Source organism: Hylobates moloch, unplaced genomic scaffold, assembly GCF_009828535.3.
Source record: "Hylobates moloch isolate HMO894 unplaced genomic scaffold, HMol_V3 SCAFFOLD_4, whole genome shotgun sequence".
Classification (NCBI taxonomy): Eukaryota; Metazoa; Chordata; class Mammalia; order Primates; family Hylobatidae; genus Hylobates; species Hylobates moloch.
In genome coordinates, this window is record NW_026652279.1 from 85,714,351 (window position 1) to 85,736,776 (window position 22,426).

General features: G+C 32.8%; 1 protein-coding gene across 4 annotated transcripts in view; it reads right to left on the bottom strand.

Moving 5' to 3' along the window:
• NBEA (neurobeachin) overlaps window positions 1-22,426 on the bottom strand; it is a 736,578-nt gene that overhangs the window by 421,033 nt on the left and 293,119 nt on the right. For all 4 annotated transcript variants that reach the window (XM_058437671.1, XM_058437670.1, XM_032150485.2 and 1 more), the window contains one exon: window positions 13,543-13,670. In XM_058437671.1, the coding sequence (XP_058293654.1) occupies window positions 13,543-13,670 (128 nt within the window). The remainder of the gene's footprint in view (window positions 1-13,542; window positions 13,671-22,426) is intronic.

The following is a 22,426-nucleotide window of genomic DNA, read 5'->3' on the forward strand; positions in this document are numbered from 1 at the left end:
AAAACACGGCTGAAGGAAATCATAAACACAAACAAACCAAAACATATCCCATGCTCATGCATGGGTAGAATCAATATTGTGAAAATGACCATGACCATACTACCAAAAGCAGTCTACAAATTCAACGCAATTCCCATCAAAACACAACCATCATTCTTCACGGAACTAGAAAAAACAATCCTCAAATTTATATGGAACAAAAAAAGAGCCCACATAGCCAAAGCAAGACTAACCGAAAAGAACCAATCTGAAGACATCACATTACCTGACTTCAAGTGATACCATAAGGCCATAGTCACGAAAACAGCGTGGTACTGGTATAAAAATAGGCACATAGACCAATGGAACAGAATAGAGAACTCAAAAAGGAAGCCAAATACTTACAGCCAGCTGATCTTCGACAAAGCAAATAAAAACACAAAGTGGGGAAAGGATACTCTTTCAACAAATGGTGCTGGGATAATTGGCTATTCACATGTAGGAGAATAAAACTTGATCCTCATCTCTCACCTTATAAAAAAATCAACTCAAGATGGATCAAGGACTTAAATCTTAGGCCTGAAAGTATAAAAATTATAAAAGATAACATTAGAAAAACCCTTCTAGACATTGGCTTAGGCAATGACTTCATGACCAAGAATCCAAAAGCAAATACAACAAAAACTAAGATAAATAAGAGGGATTTAATTAAACTAAAGAGCTTCTGCACAGCAAAAGGAACAGTCAGCAGAATAAACAGACAACCCACAGAGTGGGGAAAAGTCTTCACAATCTATACCTCTGACAAAGGACTAATATCCAGAATTTAAAAGAAACTCAAACAAATCGGCCAGAAAAAAACAAACAATCCCATCAAAAAGTGGGCTAATGATATGAACAGACAATTCTCAAAAGATATACAAATGGCCAACAAACATATGAAGAAATGCTGAACATCACTAATGACCAGGGAAATGCAAATCAAAACCACAATGCGATACCACCTTACTCCCACAAGAATGGCTATAATCAAAAAATCAAAAAATAATAGATGTTGGCATGGATGCAGTGAACACGGAACACCTGTACACTGCTGATGGTAATGTAAACTAGTACAACCGTTAAGGAAAAGTCTGGAAATTCCTTAAAGAACTAAAAGTAGAACTACCATTTGATCCAGCAATCCCACTACTGGGTATCTACCCAAAGGAAAAGAAGTCATTATATGAAAAAAAATACTTGTACACGCATGTTTACAGGAGCACAATTTGCAACTGCAAAAACATAAAACCTGTCCAAATGTCCATCAATCGAGTGGATAAAGAAATTGTGATATATATGTACGATGGAATACTACTCTGCCAGAAAAAAGGAATAAATTAATAGCATTCTCAGCAACCTGTATGGAACTAGACTATTATTCCAAGTGAAGCAACTCAGGAATGGAAAACCAAACATCATATGTTCTCACTCATAAGTGAGAACTAAGCCATGAAGATGCAAAGGCATAAGAATGATACAATGGACTTTGAGGACTCAGGAGAAAGGGTGGGAGCAGGTGAGGGATAAAAGACTGCAAACTGGGTTCACTGTATACTGCTCAGATGATGCGTACACCTGCATCTCACAAATCACCACTAAACAACTTACTCATGTAACCAAATACCACTTGTTTCCCAAAAACCTATGGAAATAAAATTTTTTTAATTCAAAGAATTAAAAAAATCACCTTTTGGTTAATGTTGATTTTTTTCTATTGCTTTTGTATTCTCTATTTTGTTTAGCTCTGCTCTAATTTTTACTGTTTCTTTTCTTCTATTAGCTTTAGGCTTGGTTTGTTCTTCTAGATTGTTGTTTTGAGATTTTTTTAAATGTAAATGTATATAACTATAAACTTCCCTCTTAGCTTTACTTTACCCTCATCCCATAGTTTTGGTATGTTGTGTTTCAGTTTTCATTTGTTTTATTTTCTAATTTCCGTTGTGAGTTCTCCCTGACCATTAGTTATTCAAAATATGTTGTTTTATTTCTAAGTGTTTATGGAGTTTCTAAATTTCCTTCTACTTTTTATTTCTATTATTCAAAATATGTTGTTTTATTTTTAAGTGTTTATGGAGTTTCCAAATTTCCTTCTAGTTTTTATTTCTAGTTTCATTCCACTGTGATTAGAAAAGATACTTTGTAAGATTTTAATCGTTTTAAATGTATTAAGACTTGTTTAATGACCTAACATATGGTCTAACCTAGAGGATGCTCCATATGCATTTAAGAAAAATGGATATTCTGATGTTATTGGGTGAAGTATTCTTTATAGGTCTGTCAAGTCCAATTGGTCTGTAGTATTGTTCAAGTCATCTATTTCCTTATTCACCTTTTACCTGGTTGTTTTATCCATTATTGAAATTGTGATATGAATGTCTCCCACTATTATTGCAGAACTTTTTTGCCCTTCAAGTCTGTCAATATTTGCTTCTCATATTTAGGAACTCTCATGTTTGGTACATATAAATTTATAATTGTTATATTTTCTTTGTATAACCCTTTTACCCTTATATATTGTTCTTCTTTGTCTCATTTAACAGTTTCAAAAGTTCATTTTGTCTTATATTAACTATCCCTGTTCTGTTTTGGTTACTATTTGGACAGAATATCATTTTCTACTCTTTCACTTTAAACCTCTATGTGTCCTTAGATTTACAGTGAGTGTCTCTTAAAGACAGCACATAGTTAGTTCCTGATTTTTTATCCATTCAGCTAATCCATGTCTTTTGATTGAGGAGTTTTTATCCATTTACATCCTGAATAATTACTGAAAGAGGAAGAACTATTTTAATTTTGTTGTTTTCTGTATGTCATTGCATTTTTGTCTCTTATTTCTTCCCGTACTTCCCTCCTTTGTGTGTAGTTGAATTTTGTTGTGATGTGCTTTCTCTCTTGTTCTTTTGTGTAATTTCTATAGATATTTTCTTTGTGGTTATCATGTGGATTATATAAAACATCTTAAAGTTATAACAGTTCATTTTAAACTGAACAACTTAACTTCAATTGCATATAAAAACTTTATTCCTTTACAGCTCAGTCCTCTGCACAAGTTATGTTACTTATGTCACAAGTCATATCTTTATATATATTGCTTACCCATTAGCATAGATTCATAGGTTTGTTTTTACATTTTTGGATTTTAATCTTTTAAAAGAATAGCAGAACCAAAATAATAATAATAAAGTTTTCATATTTATAATATGTCTATTGTAGAAATTTTTATTTTCATATGGCTTTGAGTTACTGTGTAGAATCACTCTTTTCAAGCTGAAGGACTCCCTTCAGCATTTCTCATAGGTTAGATCTAGTAGTAATAAATGCTCTCAGCTCTTGTTTATCTGGAAAAGTCTTAATTTCTCCTCCATTTTTAAAGGACAGTTTTGCTGGAGGTAGTATTATTGATTGACAGTTTCTTTTTGTTTTGTTTTGCTTTTTACTTCATGCACTTTAAATATATCATCCCACTGCCTTCCAGCATGCATGGATTCTACTGAGAAACCAACTTACAGAGGCTCATTGTACATGTACAATTTTCTCTTGCTTCTTTCGAGATTATCTTTGACTTTCAATAGTTGGATTAAAATGTGTCTCAGTGTGTGTCTGAATTTATCCCATGGGAGCTTGTTGAGCTTCAGTTCATGTGTCTGATTCCTAAAATTTGAGAAGTTTTTTAGCCATTATTCCTTCAAATATGCTCTCTGCCCTTTTCTCTTTCTTTTCCTTATGAAACTACCATAATACCTATGTTAGTCTGTCTGAAGATGTGGTCCTTTAGGCTCTGTTCACTCTTCTTCATTCTGTTTGTTTTGGTCCTCTAGCTCAGTAATTTCATACGACCTGTCTTCAAGTTTGCTGATTCTTTCTTCTGTCTAATTGAGTCTACTCTTGAACCCTAATAATGAATTTTTTAATTCCTTTGTGTTTTTCAGCTTCAAATTAGTTTTTGCTTTAAAATAATTTCTTTAGGTTCATATTCTCCTTTTGTTCATAAAACCTTTTCCTAATTTTGTTTAGTTGTCAGTCCCTGCTACCTTTTAGCTCATACGCATATTAAAGACAGTTGTTTTAAATTATTTTTAAAAGAAGTCAGAGGCCTACATTTCCTTAAATGTGGCTTCTGGAAGTTGTTTTGTTCCTTTGAATGAACTATGTTTCTCTCTTTCTTTGAATGCGTTGTAATATTTTTGTTAAAATTTGGGCTTTTAAAAAATATAGTCACTTCTCAGTCTTTAGTGAGAATGTTGCAAGCAAGTTCCATTCTTTCCCTTCCACCCCGAAGGAGTAATTGGGAACTGAGCAATTTCCTCATTATCATGTATGCTGCACCGTGCTGAAGAGGGTGTGGGATAAGGGCAAACAAAATATCAACGGATTTCCTAACGTTTTGAGTAGCTCTGTCTTAGCTAGGTGTTTACTTCGTTGCTGCAACACCTTATCTGATCTAATACGTCTTAATTGATTTATTAGCTTTCTAACAACACTAATTTGGTCCATATATTTTTGTATATTCATTTTCTCTTCGGGAGAATGAGGACTTCAAGGTTCGTAGTCACTATATTGCTCGTGTTACTCTCAATCTTTTCACTTTTTAATGTTGTCTTTTGATAAAACAAAATAGTTTTAATGTGGTGATTTTTTAACCCTCTACATTTTATGCTTTTGTATCTAGTTTACATAATACGTTTGGTATTACATATATTTTCCTATGTTTTTTTCTCCTGAAATATTTGATATTTGATTTTCAACCACAGTGGTAGTGTCTTTTGTTTGTTTAGGGAGGAAGAGATCCACTTTGTTTTGTCTTTTTAATTAACAAAAGGGAATCCAGTTGATCTACATCCATTGTTCACCTATTTCTCCCCAGTCTACAATGGAGCTCTGTCTCATAATGTTACCATATGTATGTGGGATCTGTTTTTGGAGATTTATTTTGACACAGTGATCTATCTCTGTGCTACTGCTATGCTGTTTTAATTATAATAGCTTGTTAATTTCCAAAATTACTCAATTATTTTCATCCCTTTATTCTGCTCAGAGATTTAAGAGAAAGCTTATTAAATTCCATGAAAATAATTTAAAAATTATTTTAAATCAAATTTTTATTAAAATAAATTAAAATTTTTATCAATTTTAATTTGTTAACATGGACTGAAATCACTTTTTTGTGATAAGTTTTCCTACCATGAATATGATACAGTTCACCATTATTCAGGTCTTTAATGTCATTCAAGAATTTTTGTATCTTCTCCATAGACAACATTAAAATATTTTATTACAAAATATTAATAAGTAAACTGCAGAAAACATCAGTTAATAAAATATTATGAAGTGAACATCCTTGCAACCACTAAATAGCTAAAGAAATAAATTATTGCCAAGTATCCCAGGAGTACTCCATGTTTCCCGTTCTAACCCTCTCCCTACTTATAACAAACCATTATTCTGAGTTTTATGATAATCACTTTGCTTTTGATTACAGTTTTTAATACCTAAATCATAGAGTTATTTCTACAAACAACTTAGTTTTGGCGATTTTTGAAATTAAAAAAAAAATCTCTTTTAAGCTACAGGTTCTTCCTATATCTCTTTTCCCCATGTAATTTATTTTGAAGAGACCAACTCAGTTTGTATTGCAGAATTTCCTCCAGTATTAATTTTGATTATTGAGTTCCCATGGTATAGTTCAACACATTGAATATACAGATTTAATCAGATGTGGTTTTATTTTATTCATTCATTCATACATAGAGTCTTGATAGGTGATGATATTTTTCCCATCTAATTGTTTAGCTGTCTCTGTATTTGTGAGTTTAGCAGCCATTGAAGCTTAGATCTATTACATTCTTAGAGGGTGCTAAATAATAATCTAACTCACATATCCCACCATTACTTATCAGATGATATATTTTTGTAAAAACAAAACATTCCCCCTCAATAACTTCATAATACAATGATCAGTTCACAAAGAAACAACATAAGAAATACTTTATTCTTTTAATTTTCTTATCAGTTTTCAAAGTAAGTGCTCTATCATTCTCTAAATTTGACAAAATCATTTTCTAAATTATCATTATGAATACATAGATTTAAACATATCCGGGTGTTTTAATGAATTGCAGTTATTATTGGTTGGTGCAAAAGTAATTGCGATTTTTGCCAATTGCTAATAAAATCGCAACTACGTTTGCACCAACCTAATATACTTATGGATGCTCAAACCGCACCGTCTTGGGACAACAGGAATTTCTTTAAGTTAGCTCCTGAGTTGTTCTGACAACCTTTGATACCTTCCTTGCTTTGTGGTATTACAAAATGTTGCAGGTAAATGATTAATATTTCCTGCCCCAGCCTTGAAATCACTTGTTTCTCTATGAAGTCCCTGTTTCTTTCATTGGCAAATGATATTTTAATAGTAAATATGGACCCTAAGTGTACTCACTGCTACTGACTTGGTTTTTGTGTCCAGGCAAAACAATAGACGGGGCTACTAGTATAGTATACATATACCTATAGAATATGGGTATGCGTGTATGTGTGCATGTACATGCATATGTGTGCATAAGTTCACATGAAAATGTCCAATTCAAATTCCAAATCAAAAGCTTTTACTTAAACTCTCCTATTTTATATCTGGATCGCCTTTCTTCAGCCAGAATTCTGATTTTCAAGAACATGGGATAAAACAATTACAATATTAATAATTACCAAGCAGCTTTATCCAACATTACATAACAGTTTTGTAATATCGATAATGTTACTACCAACATAATTACTGCCCCATTTTTCAAAGTTTTCAGAATAAGCAGTCATATCCTTTAATTTCTCCTATGTAACCCTCATTTAGCTATTTCTCCAAATAGATCTATATTTGATGGCCACCATGAGTCCTTGCCACAAATCAGCTGATATCATGTATATCATGTAGCTATAGCTAGATGGTCCCCAGCTAGGCATATTTTGGGGTCCAATGAGATACCTGTCACCTAGTTTTGTTGTAAATGTCCATTCATTGTTCTTGTAGCTATTGTTTCATTATCTATTATTCCATCCATTTTTTATGGAGGAAATCAGGAATATTTAAAAATTATGCCAGCATTTCCATTTACCCAAATATTCTTGTGTACACTTTTTGTATTATTGTAACTTAAAAACAGTAATTCTGAAATTACATTTTAGTCTATAATTTTTAAATAAAAATACTGCAAGTGTTTCTGATTATGTGTCTATAATGCTACTACAAATGATCTGTGAATGATATGGAGCTTCTTGACTAGGCTCATTCATTTTATAATATGTCAGTGATGTCCTCTTTGGTGGAGGTAGAAATTTCATGCTATATTTATATACTTGAAAAAAATGCTAGTCCTGGAAACCATAAATATTCTTGAGTATTACATGATTTTAATAAAGTATTTATTAATGCCACCAAAAGCAGAGTGGACCCTTCAATGAAATTTCCTGCACTGCTAACATCTCTTTCTAAAATGTTTCAACTTGCATATAGAGCCTAAAAGGGAGAGCCTCATGTATCTCAGACACCTCTATCCCACCTCAGGCTTAGCTGATTATGACAGGGTCAGACACCTAACCTGGGAGGAACAAAATAATAGTCCTGGCTGAGCCATTCAGATTCTCTCTTGATAAGTTAAGTGACTACAGTTAGATGATGCAGGATATTTACATTAAAAATGCATTAAGATTCAGGGCTAAGGTGCTATGCTAAGATATGTTCTGATGACTAAGCAAAGGAAGTTGGTCTGGGAGAAAAGTGAAAACATTGAGTAGATACACAGAGAGAATAAAAGACAGGAGGCTATAAAGTTGCTTTGAGAATCAAAGGGAGTAGTCTTTGTTACTGACTCTTCTCTCCCATTTCCAGGCTGCCTGAAGATCAACTATATTTTATTTCCTGTCCTTGGACACATATGAGACTTTCTGCTATATCCTCATCATAGCTAAGTTACTCTTGAATATTTCTGTGAGCTCCCAATAGAACATAAACAATGCTCACAGAACATAAACTGGATTCTTAGGCTGTTTTGTTATCTTTGGCTGGTAGGTTTCGATACTTGCATACATACCTATTCTAAGTAGTTTTTATGCATTAGTTTATAAATTGAAAACCCATAATTTTCTTAAAGTTCAGTAAGCTTCAAATTACTGTCTTCAAAAATTCTTAATTATTGCTAAGAGAAAACACACATCAAAAGCTACCTAAAAATAGCTACTGTTAATGAATGGTCTTAAAAGGTGAACTACATTGTTCTAGAATGATACAATCACAAGCTAACTAATCAAAGTAATAGATAATTAAGAAAATGAAAGAACACCGACAATAAAAACTACCAAGGATTAATTATCCCATAAGAAATAATTTAAACACAAATAAATATGTGCATTAAGAAAAATGGAATATAAAACATAAAATAAAGAGGCAAGTCAAATATACATTATGGCTATTTGAAGTTAAGAGAGTAATTGCTTTTTCTTTTCATAGACATTAAAGTATCTTCAGTTACCTAAATTCACTTTTGTTCCTACCACACACACACATATTTATATGGTAAATTGAAATGCAGTGAGATTTATTCATCATAAGCACTATTTCTTAAATGGAAATATTCAAAGCTAGGGTAAATATGTTTTTATCATGTAACTGTCCTGAGTTCTTCATAATATTTTGACAAATTTCTTCTCAAGGGAAAAGAGAAGCATATCAAATTAGAGAAAGAAGGGAAACAGAAGGAGAGGGAAGAACAAAGAAGGAGTAAGAGTACATGCTCAAGAATGAGAAGATAAAAGGACATGCATTTCTACAGGCTGGGGTGGAGAGCAAGTACAGACCTTGGATGAGTGCAGCAGCAAACTCCTAAGTCTGAAGAACTGATCAATACCAGGAATTCTTACCACAGAACATAAAATCTTATCAATCCTTCCTTATTTTCTTTTTAGCGACAGGGTCTCTGGTGCCCAGGCTGGAGTGCAGTGGTGCGATCATGGCTCACTGCAGCCTCAATCTCCCGCTCAAGCAATCCTTCCACCTCAGCCTCCAGAGTAGCTGGTATTATAGGCACATGTCACCAGGCCTGGGTAATTTTTTATTTTTTCTAGGGACAGGGTCTAACATGTTTCCCAGGCTGGTCTCAAACTCCTGGCCTCAAGCAATACATCTGCTTCGGCCTCCCAAGAAAGAAAAATAATATTCTATTCAAGCACAAGGGAAAAACACTGAATATTTATGATGTACCAGAATCTAAGTTAGGTAATGACAATAAAAACAATAAGATATTTCCTATTTCAATAAGTGTAAAATAATTTTATTAATATTACATAAGTAAAATACTGTAGAAGCACAGAAGTCATGACATTAATTTGCTTAATGAGCCTGAAAATGGATTCAAAGGATGAGTATAATTTGGGGAGATTAAAAAAAAAAAAGGATTCAGGCTGGGCGGGGTGGCTCACGCCTGTAATCCCAGCACTTTGGGAGGCCAAGGTGGGTGGATCACGAGGTCAGGAGATCGAGACCATCCTGTCTAACACAGTGAAACCCTGTCTCTACTAAAAATACAAAAAAAAAAAAAATTAGCCGGGCATGATGGCAGGCACCTGCAGTCCCAGCTACTTGGGAGGCTGAGGCAGGAGAATGGCGTGAACCCAGGAGGAGGAGCTTGTAGTGAGCCGAGATCGTGCCACTACACTCCAGCCTGGGGGACAGAGCAAGACTCTGGTCTCAAAAAAAAAAAAGGATTAAATGCAGAAAGAAGAGCTGTACAAAAACAAGGAAATGTGATAGTAACTTCTTTACATGTTTAAGAAATTTTTTTTATAGCAAGAAGATAAAGACTAGTTGGGTCTGGGGGGGAGGGTTATGACCAAATTGTGAGAGATACTGAAAGTCATTCTTTTAAACAACTATAGTTTCCAGAGTTTTGGGTTGTATGAACTAGCAAAAATTTAAAGGATCATATTTTAGGGTTGTCAGCTTTTTATACTGCCAAGTTACTGGCATTTAAAAAACAAAACTCAAAACCTAAAATCTACCATTTGCTATCATCATTTTATAAAGAAAAGTCATTTTAAACATCAGCAAAGAAAGACATAAGTATTACATCCATATAGTTTAAAAAGTAGGATGTATTAAAATTCTTTGAATGTAGAAAGTTACAAGATATAATTGCATACTGCCAGGGGAACACAAAATGAATTTTTTAATATCTAACCTGTTCCAATATTTCATTTCTAGCATAGTTACATTAAAAAAAATCCAGGTTCACCTGGATGCACTGATAACAATGAAGGCATATTCTTAATGGTCTTTCCACTCAATTCAGAATATGTGAGGTAAACAGAGAAGCTAAAAAAATAGCTCTCAATTACTCAATCATTTTTCTCTGTGCATTGATGAGAAGAAATAAGTAAGAAACAATCTGAATGTGTGAAGATTCTGGAAAGTAGCTACACACAGAGGTTCCTGATTTTCCAATACAGAGCAGTTAATGTAAAATTGCCACAAACTATCACTTAGGAACCAGTAACGTGAGTCTTATAACTTAACGTAATTGTGCCTTTGCTCTGGCAGCTAGAAAACTTGTACAGAATTTGCCTTAGTTTTAATAACAGTGCAGGACTCACTACTAACATTATTACATGACTAACTTTATTCCCCGTTTTATTTTATTATGTCTTTGGTCAGTATTTATACATTTCTGTAAAACCTATCAAATCATTTTAGGAAAAGATAGATAGCAACAGAAAAAATAAAAGGCTTTTATCTGGTAGGGAATGAGGAAACATTTAAGATTTGTTTTTTCAATGATGTTTATTGAACTTCTTTATTTTAATAAAGTAATACATGTTACAGAAAAGCATGAAAATAAAAATACCAATAACCAGCATTCTTGCTCCTCAATAGCATCTAACTACAGGAAATCAAAAGAATTAAAAGCAAAAAAAGGAACTCGAGAAGGACCAACTGATAACCTAGTACCTTTTAGAATCCATAACTATGATGCCACCACTTTTAGCTAACATAATATTTAGGCTACTTTGGAAGGTTTTTATACATGGCTTGATATAATATTTGTAATGTTAATAATATTTGAAGAACTATCCTCTAAATATTGTTTTTGGAAATTATTCATTCTCATGAAGTAATTGTAAATATTAAAGTTGAAGGAGAAAAGAGCTAAAGAAAAATCAAATTTTCACCTCAAATGTTTGTATTAATAGTAATGCTAATGACAAAACAAATACATTTAGAAAGAAAAGTAAATTGAGGGAAAACAAATTTTGGATAAACAGAGTTTGAGGTATCCCTGGAGTATATAGGTTTAGATGTCTATGCTAGGTAACTTCAACTATGTCTGGAATTCAGAAGACTGGGTTGAGCTGTTACAGGAGTTAGGTAGAAGCAGGGAACATAACCCTTTCAAACATGTGTGTCCTCATAAAGATGAGGAAGTGGCTTTATAGCAGCAGGAGTAAGACCAGGTATACATAACTACCTCACTGACCCAGTTAGAAGAATATGTGCCCTGCAAGTGGTCAGTAGGCCATCTAGTCTCATTTCCCACTGTACCTTCGTATATACTTTCATTATAGCACATATCCTATTTAATTTTAATTATTGGTTTTTATGTCTCTTTGCTCATTAGACTGTAAGCTCCATAAGGAATATTTCTTCTGTTTTGAATGAATCAATGAATACACGATTTTGTGTAATCAATCATATACATCTAGAACAAAGCTATTTAAATTATACACACAATCTGTGGCCAAGCAATAGTTTTTAAGCTTCTAAGAACTTTTAAAGTTCATCTTGGGGCTGCTTTAAATTAGCATGGTTCTTCTCAGAATCCAATTCTTCAGAGCATTTTATACTTCACTTTGTAGGTGGGAGTATAATAATGACAATAGTAGCATCCAGGGTGATAGCCCTACTTAAAACATCAGCAGCCTCCCTACAACACACTAGTTAAGGCCAAAGAACCCATTACCTCTCTGGCCCTAATATTCGACTACTGTCCTTCTGGTTCACATGAGACTGGCATTTTTCCTGTTCGTAGATCATACCAAGAACATCTTTCTATCCTCGTTTTAGGGCCAATGTACTGACTATTCTCTCTGCATAGAACACTCCTCTTCTAATAAGCTGTATGGCACTTATTAAGTAAGTTTTATTACTTATTATGTAAGTTTTTGCTCAAATGTAACTTTTACCATGAGGCCTATTTAAAATTGACCACTCTCTTTAAACTTGAACCTAACCTTGTCATTCTGTAATCCCAATTCTCTGTGTTGTATTTATCCTTTTACATAACATTCACTATCTTCTAACATGCTATATAATTTAATTATTCATGTTGTTTAATGCTTATTGATTTTGTGTTCTCATTAGAATATATGCTCCATCTGAATAAAAGGATCTTTGTCTGTTTACTGATATATCAAAAGTACGTAACATAGTACTTAGCCCAGAAGGAACTTAGTACTTTTGGAAACCTGAGAAGCTCATTATGTGACAATATTCTAACAGCTTCAAATGCCTTGCATAATTTAATCTTCACAAGAACCCTAAAGTGCCATCATTGACTCCAATTTATAGAAAGGAAACTAAGATACAAAGTGGCTAAGTAATTTACAAAGGCCACAAAGCTAAGAAAGTAGTTGAACTAGGATTCAAAGTCAGCTCCCAGATGCTGAGTGATTAACTCTCACAGTCTTCCTAATAGAAATACTGAGTAGAAGCAGTTGGGACAATAACAGAACAGGCACAGGAAAACTTTCTTCTACAGTAAACAGGAAGTGAAAAGCAAAAAAGATATATACAAGGATGCTAAGTCCCAGGATTACCTGAAATGGCATCTAAAGCCATTATTCACCTACAGGTCATCTTGATATTGTCTAATTCTTTCTGAAGCTCGGAAATATTCATAAAACAAAACTTTTTAAAAAGAAATACAATTTTGATTAACCATATTTTTCAAAGCCACTCTCCTAGTAAATTTATCTCCTTTGCCTCCTTACTCTATGTAAGCTGCTGTTGAGGAGACACAGCTTCATCAATTCTTTGTTAACTATTTCTCCAGATTTTTAATGTCTTCTTAGTTAAGGATTCTCACACTACAAATGTTATGTGACTAAGAAAAATCACTTAAAGACGCATGGCTCTGAGAGTCAGAAGGAAATTTCAGAGATCACTGCTTAATAAACAGGTTATCTTAATGACAGGATATACGTCAGCCCTGATAGATAGATTAAAGAACCAAAGCCTCCCATTCTGACACCTTTTCAATGTTCTTCATCTTCAAAGTTTTCTTATTGGCATTGACCATGCAAACATGTTATTTAAAAAAAATGAGTGAAGAGAAAACATATTGAATATCTTATCAGAATTTGTGAAGTAATGCCTTTACGTTCTTTTGGAAATACATATTCCTCCAGAAGCACGAATTATGCCATGATTAATACATACATCATAGGAAACTAAAATAATTATAATATAGAGAGAAATCATACCTTCTATCAATAGCTCTTGTCCATGACTGCCAAGAAGTGTACGAGATAGGAATGGGGCAAAGTCTACAAAAATTTCACGAAGAAGAGGAGCAACTTTTTCTAAAGCTCTTTCAAGTTTTGCAGTGATGCTGTTGAAATTAAGACATAAAAACTAATAAATATAATTCAATATAAAATGTCAAATAAACTTTACTTCTAAATTCAAATCTTTAAAAATCATAAATGTCCTTTCTAGCCCATGGAATAATAGCAAGCTTCATGTATAAGGGACACCCTGTACAGTTTCACATACAGTCATAAGGCTACTGAAAGGTTTCAGCTAAATTGGAATGACTATACTATGAGAAAGAATTGGGGTTATGCCACCCGAAAGGGCCAAAGACTGTCCACCGCTCTATGAGTGTCCTGTAAGTGAGTTTTTGTATGCCTTCTCTATGTATCTATCCATCAAAGAAAATGATCTGGAACACTGACAGTGTGGGTCCCTGTGCCAGTTACAAATAATTTAATTCTTGCTCTCAAGGAGGTATTACCTGAAATCTGGACAAATAAGGGAATAACTGAAATTCATTGTAATGCAGTTGAATGCTTTGCCAAAGTAGGCATTTTCCATTTCATAAGCCTATTTACTTTTCTTTACAAACTGCTGTATTATTATATAGTTCACTGTTGAATTTTAAGTTAATAGCCATACATAAGCACTATTTGACATTCTTAAAAATACTTTGGTACATGTAAAAGTAAAAAATGGGGAGGAGGAAAATATTTCTGCTTAGACAAATGAATAACATAGTAACAGATTTATCTGTCTTAGATAAAAGTGCTTTGGAGTAAGACTGCTTAAACTAGAATCCCGGTTCTATCGTATACAAGCTAGGTGACCTTAGGCACATTAGGCTTTCTATGTCTGCAAAATGAAGATGATTGTAGTACCTACCCAGTGAGGATTAAATAAGCTAAGGGATGTAAAGTGCACAGAAAAGCACCCAGCACACAGTGAGAAGTCAATAATGTTCACTTTTTTGACTCTACTTTGAACAAACCCATATTTACACTCACAAAATGTGATTCTGATACGTTAAACAAACCAAAGTCAATATATTAGATGAGCACACATTCTTCTACACTGAAGATATGTACAGTTAGCAATTAAACAATGTTACAAAATAATACAAGTTCTGTCACAATGCCAGGTAACATTTTGTTACATATGAGGCAAAAATTTATAAATGAAAAAAAGGTAATTAACCATAAAATAATTTGCAATATATTACTAAAGTTTAAAACTGAACTATGGCATCTTTTTAAATTTTTAAGCAATTAAATAGCTATTAGAGAATAATATCAGATGACTTCTCTCCTAAAAACAGCCAAGTTTCAAATCTTTGAGCATTCTAAGTCTCACCATCAGCACTTCTGTTTAATTCTGTCTCCTCTTACCCGTGTCAACAGCTCTAGAGAAAGGAGAAAGCATGGAGAAAACTCAAGTTTGATCACTGCCACATATATTTAGAAAATTCTGGAGGAACAATTTTCCATAAGAAAAAGGGATTTGAAGGGGATTTGGCAGACTTACTGAAATTAAGAGATTTCAATAGTCTCCCCTACTCTGTAATTCCTAAAGCAAGGACCTCCTGAAGACACTGGTTCCCAAGCTTTAGTGTGGATCAGAATCATCTGGAGAGTCCGTTTAACCAGACTGCTGAGCTCCACCCTAGTTTCTGATTCAGCAGGTCTGTGTGTACGGCGAGCATTTGTTAGAAGTACAAATTCTCAGTCAGTGGTGTTGATGCTGCTGATCCAGGGAACACACTTTGAGAATGACTGTTTTAATGACAGTACTTACTATTAGAAAGAATTAACAAAGTGAGCAAAAGAAAGGCTACCTGAAGTCACTGAATAAACATAATCACAGTAAGTTATCTGTTAGTGAATACAAAGAGATTCTCTTTTGAATCTACAATTTCATTAATTCCTTCAAATCTCTAGAATCATGTCCTACAGCTCTTCCTAGCTAAACTAATTCCCTCTACTAAGAAATGGTAAGAATGGTAACAGTGAGTTTATTAAAAGGAAAAAAATCGAAATATAATAGTTTCTGATGCTCAATTCTAAATGAAGTATGATTATTTATTTTTATTTAAGATTAATAAGTGAGAGTAAAATTATTTTAGAAAAATTATTGATTAATGGAGGTTTGCATCATAGCTATTGGATTTAATGTAGTATTATTGAGTTAAAGCTAGGAACACTTTTTGTCCCAGAATTACAAAAATACTGTTACTGGTGATTAAGTTAAATATGAAATAGAAACTTCAATTAATCCGAGCAACTGATTACTTCTGTAAGTATGTATAAATATACATTATTACCAATTATCTTGACTACAAAAGTCAAATAGAAATTTGAGTACTTACAAAAACTGAAATTAAGAACTGAGAAGATTTGACACAGCTAAAGAGATAATTAGTAAAGTAGACTATAGGTTAAAAGAAAATACTCAAATTCACTGAGAGAGAAATAGGGGTAGGGGGAAAGGATACAGACAGGTAAGAAATGTATTTTTAAAAAGTCTAATTTTTATGTAAGATAAGCTCTAACAAAAGGATAAAATGGGTCAGAAGCAATACCTGAAGAGGTAATGGCTAGGAAGTTTCAAAACTGAATGAAAGTGATAAAACTTCAGATTTGAAAAACTCTACAAATCTTAAGCAGGATAAATACAAAGAAAATCCACAGCACCTGAAAACATCATAGTAAAACTTATCAACTCCCAAAATACAGAACACCTTTAAAACAGACATCGGGTGGGTTGGAGTGGAGAACAGAAACAATATGACTAGGAATTAACCTATAAAATAAAGAAATAAAACACAGAATGAAAAAAGCCAAAAGACAATAAAACGATATTTTCAAAGCACTCTAAGAAAATAATTGCCAACCTAGAATTCTGTTGGTTCAAAATATCCTTTCAAACATTGAGGTGGATTTCCAAGATGTTTAGAGAAATAGGAACTAAAAATTCATGACAGGTAAACCTGCACTAAATCAAATACTAAGAAGTGTTCTTTCAGAAGAAGAAATATGATACTAGGTGGAGGTCAGACATTCAGAAAAGAATGATGAGCAACAAAAAATGATAGTCATTTGGCTAAATCAAAACAGATGTTGACCAATAAAATAAGTATACTTTCTTGCAGGGTGTGAATTTAAGATGAACATGCACACATGCATACATATGTACATGTATGTCTGCAAAATTTGGGGTAAATTAAGTTAAACTAGAGTAAGGAAGGACCATGCATTGTCTGGGAATAGGACCTCAATAAATCAAGGACAACTCCTGCAATCTGGAGGATTATCAATTACACACTGTTTCTCCAAGTGTGTTCTCTGGACCAGCAGCATCAGCATGATCTAGCATGATGGTTAATTTTATGGGTCAATTTTACTGGATGTCCAGATATTTGATTAAACAGCACTCTGGGTATGACTGTGAGGGTATTTATTGATAAGATTAACATTTGAATAGGTAGACTGGGTAAAGTAGACTGACCTCCTTCATGTAAGAAGGCTTCATCTAGTCAGTTGAAGATATGAATAGAACAAAAATGTTGAGCAAACTCCTTCTGCCTGAATGTTTGAGCTAGGAATACTGGTCTCTTCTGGCCTTTGGACTCAGACGGAAACATCGGCTCTTCTTCAGTCTTCAGCCAGTCAGCTTTTGGATAGGAACTTGTATCACTGGCTCTCTTGGTTCTCCGACCTTGGTACTTTGATTAGAACTACACATTGGTTCTCCTGGGTCTTTAGCATACTAACTGCAGATATTGGGAATTTTCAGTTTCTATAATCATGTGAGCCAAATTTTTATAATAAATCATGTGTATATGCATGTATATTCATATGAATGTAAACATCCTATTTAATGTTTCTCTAAATAAGCTTGACTAACACACTTAAAAACTTGTTAGAGGTGCCCTAAATTCTCATGCCCTACTGGAGTCCTACTGAATCAGGTATCCAGCAATCTGTAGGTTAACAAGCCCTCTATGTTATTCTGATGCATGCTGATGTTAGAAAACTACTGCACTAAGGAAACAAACAATGTACAACCTTCAACTTAACAGTTTCTTGTTACTTCTCTCTAGAAATTTTTTTGGCAATATGAATAAAACTGATTAATCACTGCCAGAGCTTATCAAGAAAAGGTAGGAAGGCAAGGAAGGCAAGGAAGGCAAGGCAGGAAGGCAGACAAGCTGGCTAGCTTAAATAAAGAATGTCAAGAATAAAAAGAAGGGACATTACTACAGATTATATGAATGTTAAAAGAATAACATGATAATATTATGAAAAGCTTTATGCCAACAAAAACCTACCAAAGCTGACACTGGAAAGAATAGAAAATTTTGGGAGATCTGTAACTAATTAAATTGAAATTTTAATTAAGAAACTTTCCTAAAAGAAGAGATCCAGGGTTAGGTGTCTTTGCTTGTGAAGTTTACTAAATATTTCAGGGGAAAAATCAAAAAATAATCTTATAGAAGCTTTCAAGAGATAAATCTATTTCACATTACAATGAAATTGGATTTCTTACAGAAATTGAGAATTCTTTTAGCATTTAAAAATTAAATCAATATAGTATACCATGTTAACAAAAGGAGAAAAACCACATGATCATCTTAGTGTATATTTAAAAAGCATAAGATAAAATTCAACATACATCATGATAGCAAGTTTTTGTTAATTACAAATATAAGAGATGTATAACATTTATTGAAAATTATATATAATTAATAGGTAAGAGGTATCATAGTTAATGATAAATGTTCAATGTTTTTCATCTGAGATGAAAAATTTAAAAATAATGCCTGCTATAACCATGACTATAATAAATTGCATTAGAGGTACTGGGTGGCACTGTAAGTTAAGAAAAAGAAATTAAAAGGTGCAAGGATTTTAATGGGGGAAAAAACTCCCCCATTATTCATGGATGACAGAATTATGTATATACATATACATTTTTAAACAATCTATAGAAAAATAATTAGGAATAATAAGTGAGTTAACATTTCAGGATATTCTCTCAACATACTGAAATGGAAACAATTAAAAGAATTAAAATTTATAAAAGAAATCATTGACAACATGATAAAAATATAAAATTCATTTGTAGCCTTGAAAAAGTAAGATGGTCTAAAATTACCTTCCATGCTAACAGTTAAAAAATTAGACAAATACAGTGAACAACTATTTTCAGACAATACAGGGAGTACAGGACTATGAATCCTATGGACGGGGAAACCAATGAGGTGAGCTCCCCCATCATCCATGTTTCCTTTATGGAGGTATTCCCTATATTATGGCAAATACTGAGTCCTGCAATGTTTTTGAGTTGACACGACTGAGACTGCAGTTCAAAACAGCCAAGGTGAATAGAATTTGCAGGACAGAGTCCCTGAGAGGAGGAAGCTATAAAGAAAAAAATTTCCAAAAACCTGAGTCTTAGGCTGAATAGCAATCTGATTATGTGAAGCCTGAAAGCTCCAAGGGCTAGAATAGAGCAATTTTTTGAAAAGAAAAATTATGAAGGAGCTGCAACACAAACATCACTGAGAGTGCATAGTGCTGGGAATAGTCTGTATTCCCTCCAGCCACAAAGGAGAGATCTCATTAAATACACTGAGCATTCAGGAGAAATTCTAGCAAGTCCACCCTTTCTAAGTGTGGCAAAAGCAATCCAAGAATAGAGGCCTCTCTAAATTTGCCTTAAAAGGTCTTAAAAACATGCCTCATGAGCAAGGACAGCCTTTTCAACAAATGGTGCTGGAACAAATGGACATTCATAGGCAAAAATATGTATCTCAACCTAAACCTCACAGCTTACACAGACATCAGCTCAAAATAGATCACAGACTTAAAAGTAAAACAAGTTTTAAACCACAAAACTTTATAGAAAATACAATATAAATTTTGGGAACGTAGGGCTAGGTGAAGAGCTCTTAGACATGACACCAAAAGCTTAACTATAAAAAGGTAAATCTGACAAGCCAGATTAAAAAAAATTTAAATTTTTCTCTGCTAAAAAACTCGTTAAAAGGATGAAACAGGGAGCAGCACATCTAAGAGAAAACATTTGCAAACTACATTTCTAAAAAAGGACTTGAATTTCAATAGAACAAAAACTCTGAGTTCAAAAGTTAAAAAGTGATCCAATTAAAAAATAGGCAAAAGACATGAACAGACAATTCATGAAGGAGACATACTGATGGAAAATAAACACAAGAAAAGATGTTCTGCATCTTTATCCATTAGGAAAATGCAAATTCAGACCACAGTAAGATATCGCTACATACCTATCAGAATGCTTTAAAAAAATGCTGGTAACAATGAGGAGAAACTGGACCACTCACACATTGCCAGTGGAAACACAAAGTGGTACAGCCACTCTAGAAGACAGTTTTGCAGTTTCTTATAAAACGAATCATATACTTACCACAGAGCCAGTAATCTCACTCTTGGGTACTTATCCCAGAGAAATCAAAATGTATATTCACATAAAAACAAATATCCACTGTAACGTTATTTTCAATAGCCCCAAACTGGAAAAAAACTTAAATGTCCTTTAGTAGGCGTATGTTTAAACAAACTGTCATCCATACACCATAGAATATGACTCAGAAATAAAAAAGGAACATACTATTAATTAATGCAACAACTTGAATGGATTGCATGGCAGTATTTTTAGTGAAGAAAGATAAATGTCCAAATGCACCTCTGTAAAGTGTATGAATCCACGAAGAAATAGGGAAAATTAGAAAAAAATACTGAATATAAAAAATACTACATTTGTACAATACAGGTAAAACTGTGCTTGGAGGAAAAGTTATGGCTTTAAATGCTCATATACCATATCATTAAACAAGAAAGGTCTAAAATCAAAGATCCAAGAGAGGGGCTGTGAAACATCTGTAAAGGATAAGATAGTAAATATTTTAAGCTTTAGGCCATATTGTCTCTGTTCCAACTATTTAACTCAGTCACAGTAATGTGAAAGCAGTGATAGGCAATACATAAGCAAATGAGTGTGGCTGTATTCCAATAACTTTATGTACAAAGCTGGTGGCAGAATGATTTGGCCCATTGTCCACAGTTTATAGACACTCAATCTCAGTTTCCACTCTAAGATACGGAAAGAAAAAAGCAAGCAAACGTGAAGTAAATAGAAAGGAGTAATAAGAGCAGAATTCACATAATAGAAAACAAAAAAACTCTAAAAATATTAATGAACACAGTATCATTTTTTAGGGGAAACCATAATATTGAAAAGCAATAGCTATTCTGATAATGAGAAAATGAGAAAAAACAAAAATTAACAAAATCTGAAATGAAAGAGGGAACATCATTAGAGATCATGCTTATATTCTAAAATATTAATAATAAAATTTAAAAAATTACAAAGAATTTATGGCAATAAATCCAACAACTTAGATAAGATGGGTAAATTCATTGAAGACAAAAATAACAAAACAGATACAAAAATAAATATACTATCTGGATACTCATTTATCAATTTAAAAAACTGAATCTGTAATTTAAATTTTCCCAGAAAGAAAATTCTAGGCAGAAATGGCTCTACTGGTGAATTCTCAAACATTTTAGGATAAATAATACTAAAGCTACAAGTGACATTATCTCATGCATAGAAAATAATAAGGAAACTACAGAAAGTGTTAGATAGATTACGTGAGTTTAGAAAGTTCTAAACAACTTACCAGGTTTACTAAAAGTGGCAAGATTATAAAATATAAAATCAATATATAAAAATCAATACACTAATACAAAATTGTCCCCTTTTTTCAGTTTTACTGAGGTAAAATTGACATAGACAATCATTGATTTGCTATTTTTTAAGATACATTAATTTGCACTTCCTATAATTTCATAAAAATGGAATCATACACTATGTACTCTTTTTTGTCTGGCTTCTAACTCCCAATTGGAAATTTAGAGCAAAAACTCTAATATAATATCATCAAACACATGAAAATTTAGAAAAACATAAAAATTTTAAAAGACATAAAAATAAGTACAAGTTTTACAATGAAAGCTACAGTAAGTTGCTGAAAAAAATTAAAGATCCCAATGAATGACAATTTCAAAGGTTTGAATACTCAGTATTACGATGAAGAGTCTCCTCAAATTTAAAGGTTCAACAGAGTTGTAATTAAAATTTCAGCAGAATTTCTTTTTTTGTTGCTTTAGAATTGACAAGTCACTTCTAAAATTTACATGAAAATGCAAATTAACCCAGAAAAGTCAAAGCAATTTTAAAAAACAATAGTTAGAGGACTTATATTACATCAGCTCTTTGAAAACTTAATATAAAGCTACGATACATGAAGATAGTGCAGTAGTGACATATAGTTCATGGGACAGAATGGAGTCTAGAAATAGATCTACACATAGGTGGTCAATTGATTTTAAATCAATTCCAAGGTAATTGAATGGTAGTGAAACATTAATATACATTAAGACAGAGCCAAATCCCAAACTTTACCTCACCACAGACACAAAAACTAAGTCAAAACAGATCAGAAACCTAATAAAGATAAAACTACAAAACTTCTATTTTAGAAGAAAATATAGTAGAATATCTACATGACTTTGTGATAGGTAAAGATTTCTTATGATTTACAAATGGCACAAATCATAAAAGACAAAACTATTTGAGACAATGAACTTTGTCAAATTAGAAACTTTGGTTATTAACAATTTTAAGAAAATAAAAATATATACAACAAAATGGAACAAAAAATTCTAGACTGCATGTTTCTCACAAAGGACATATACGAAGAATATATAAAGAACTCATATCTCAAGA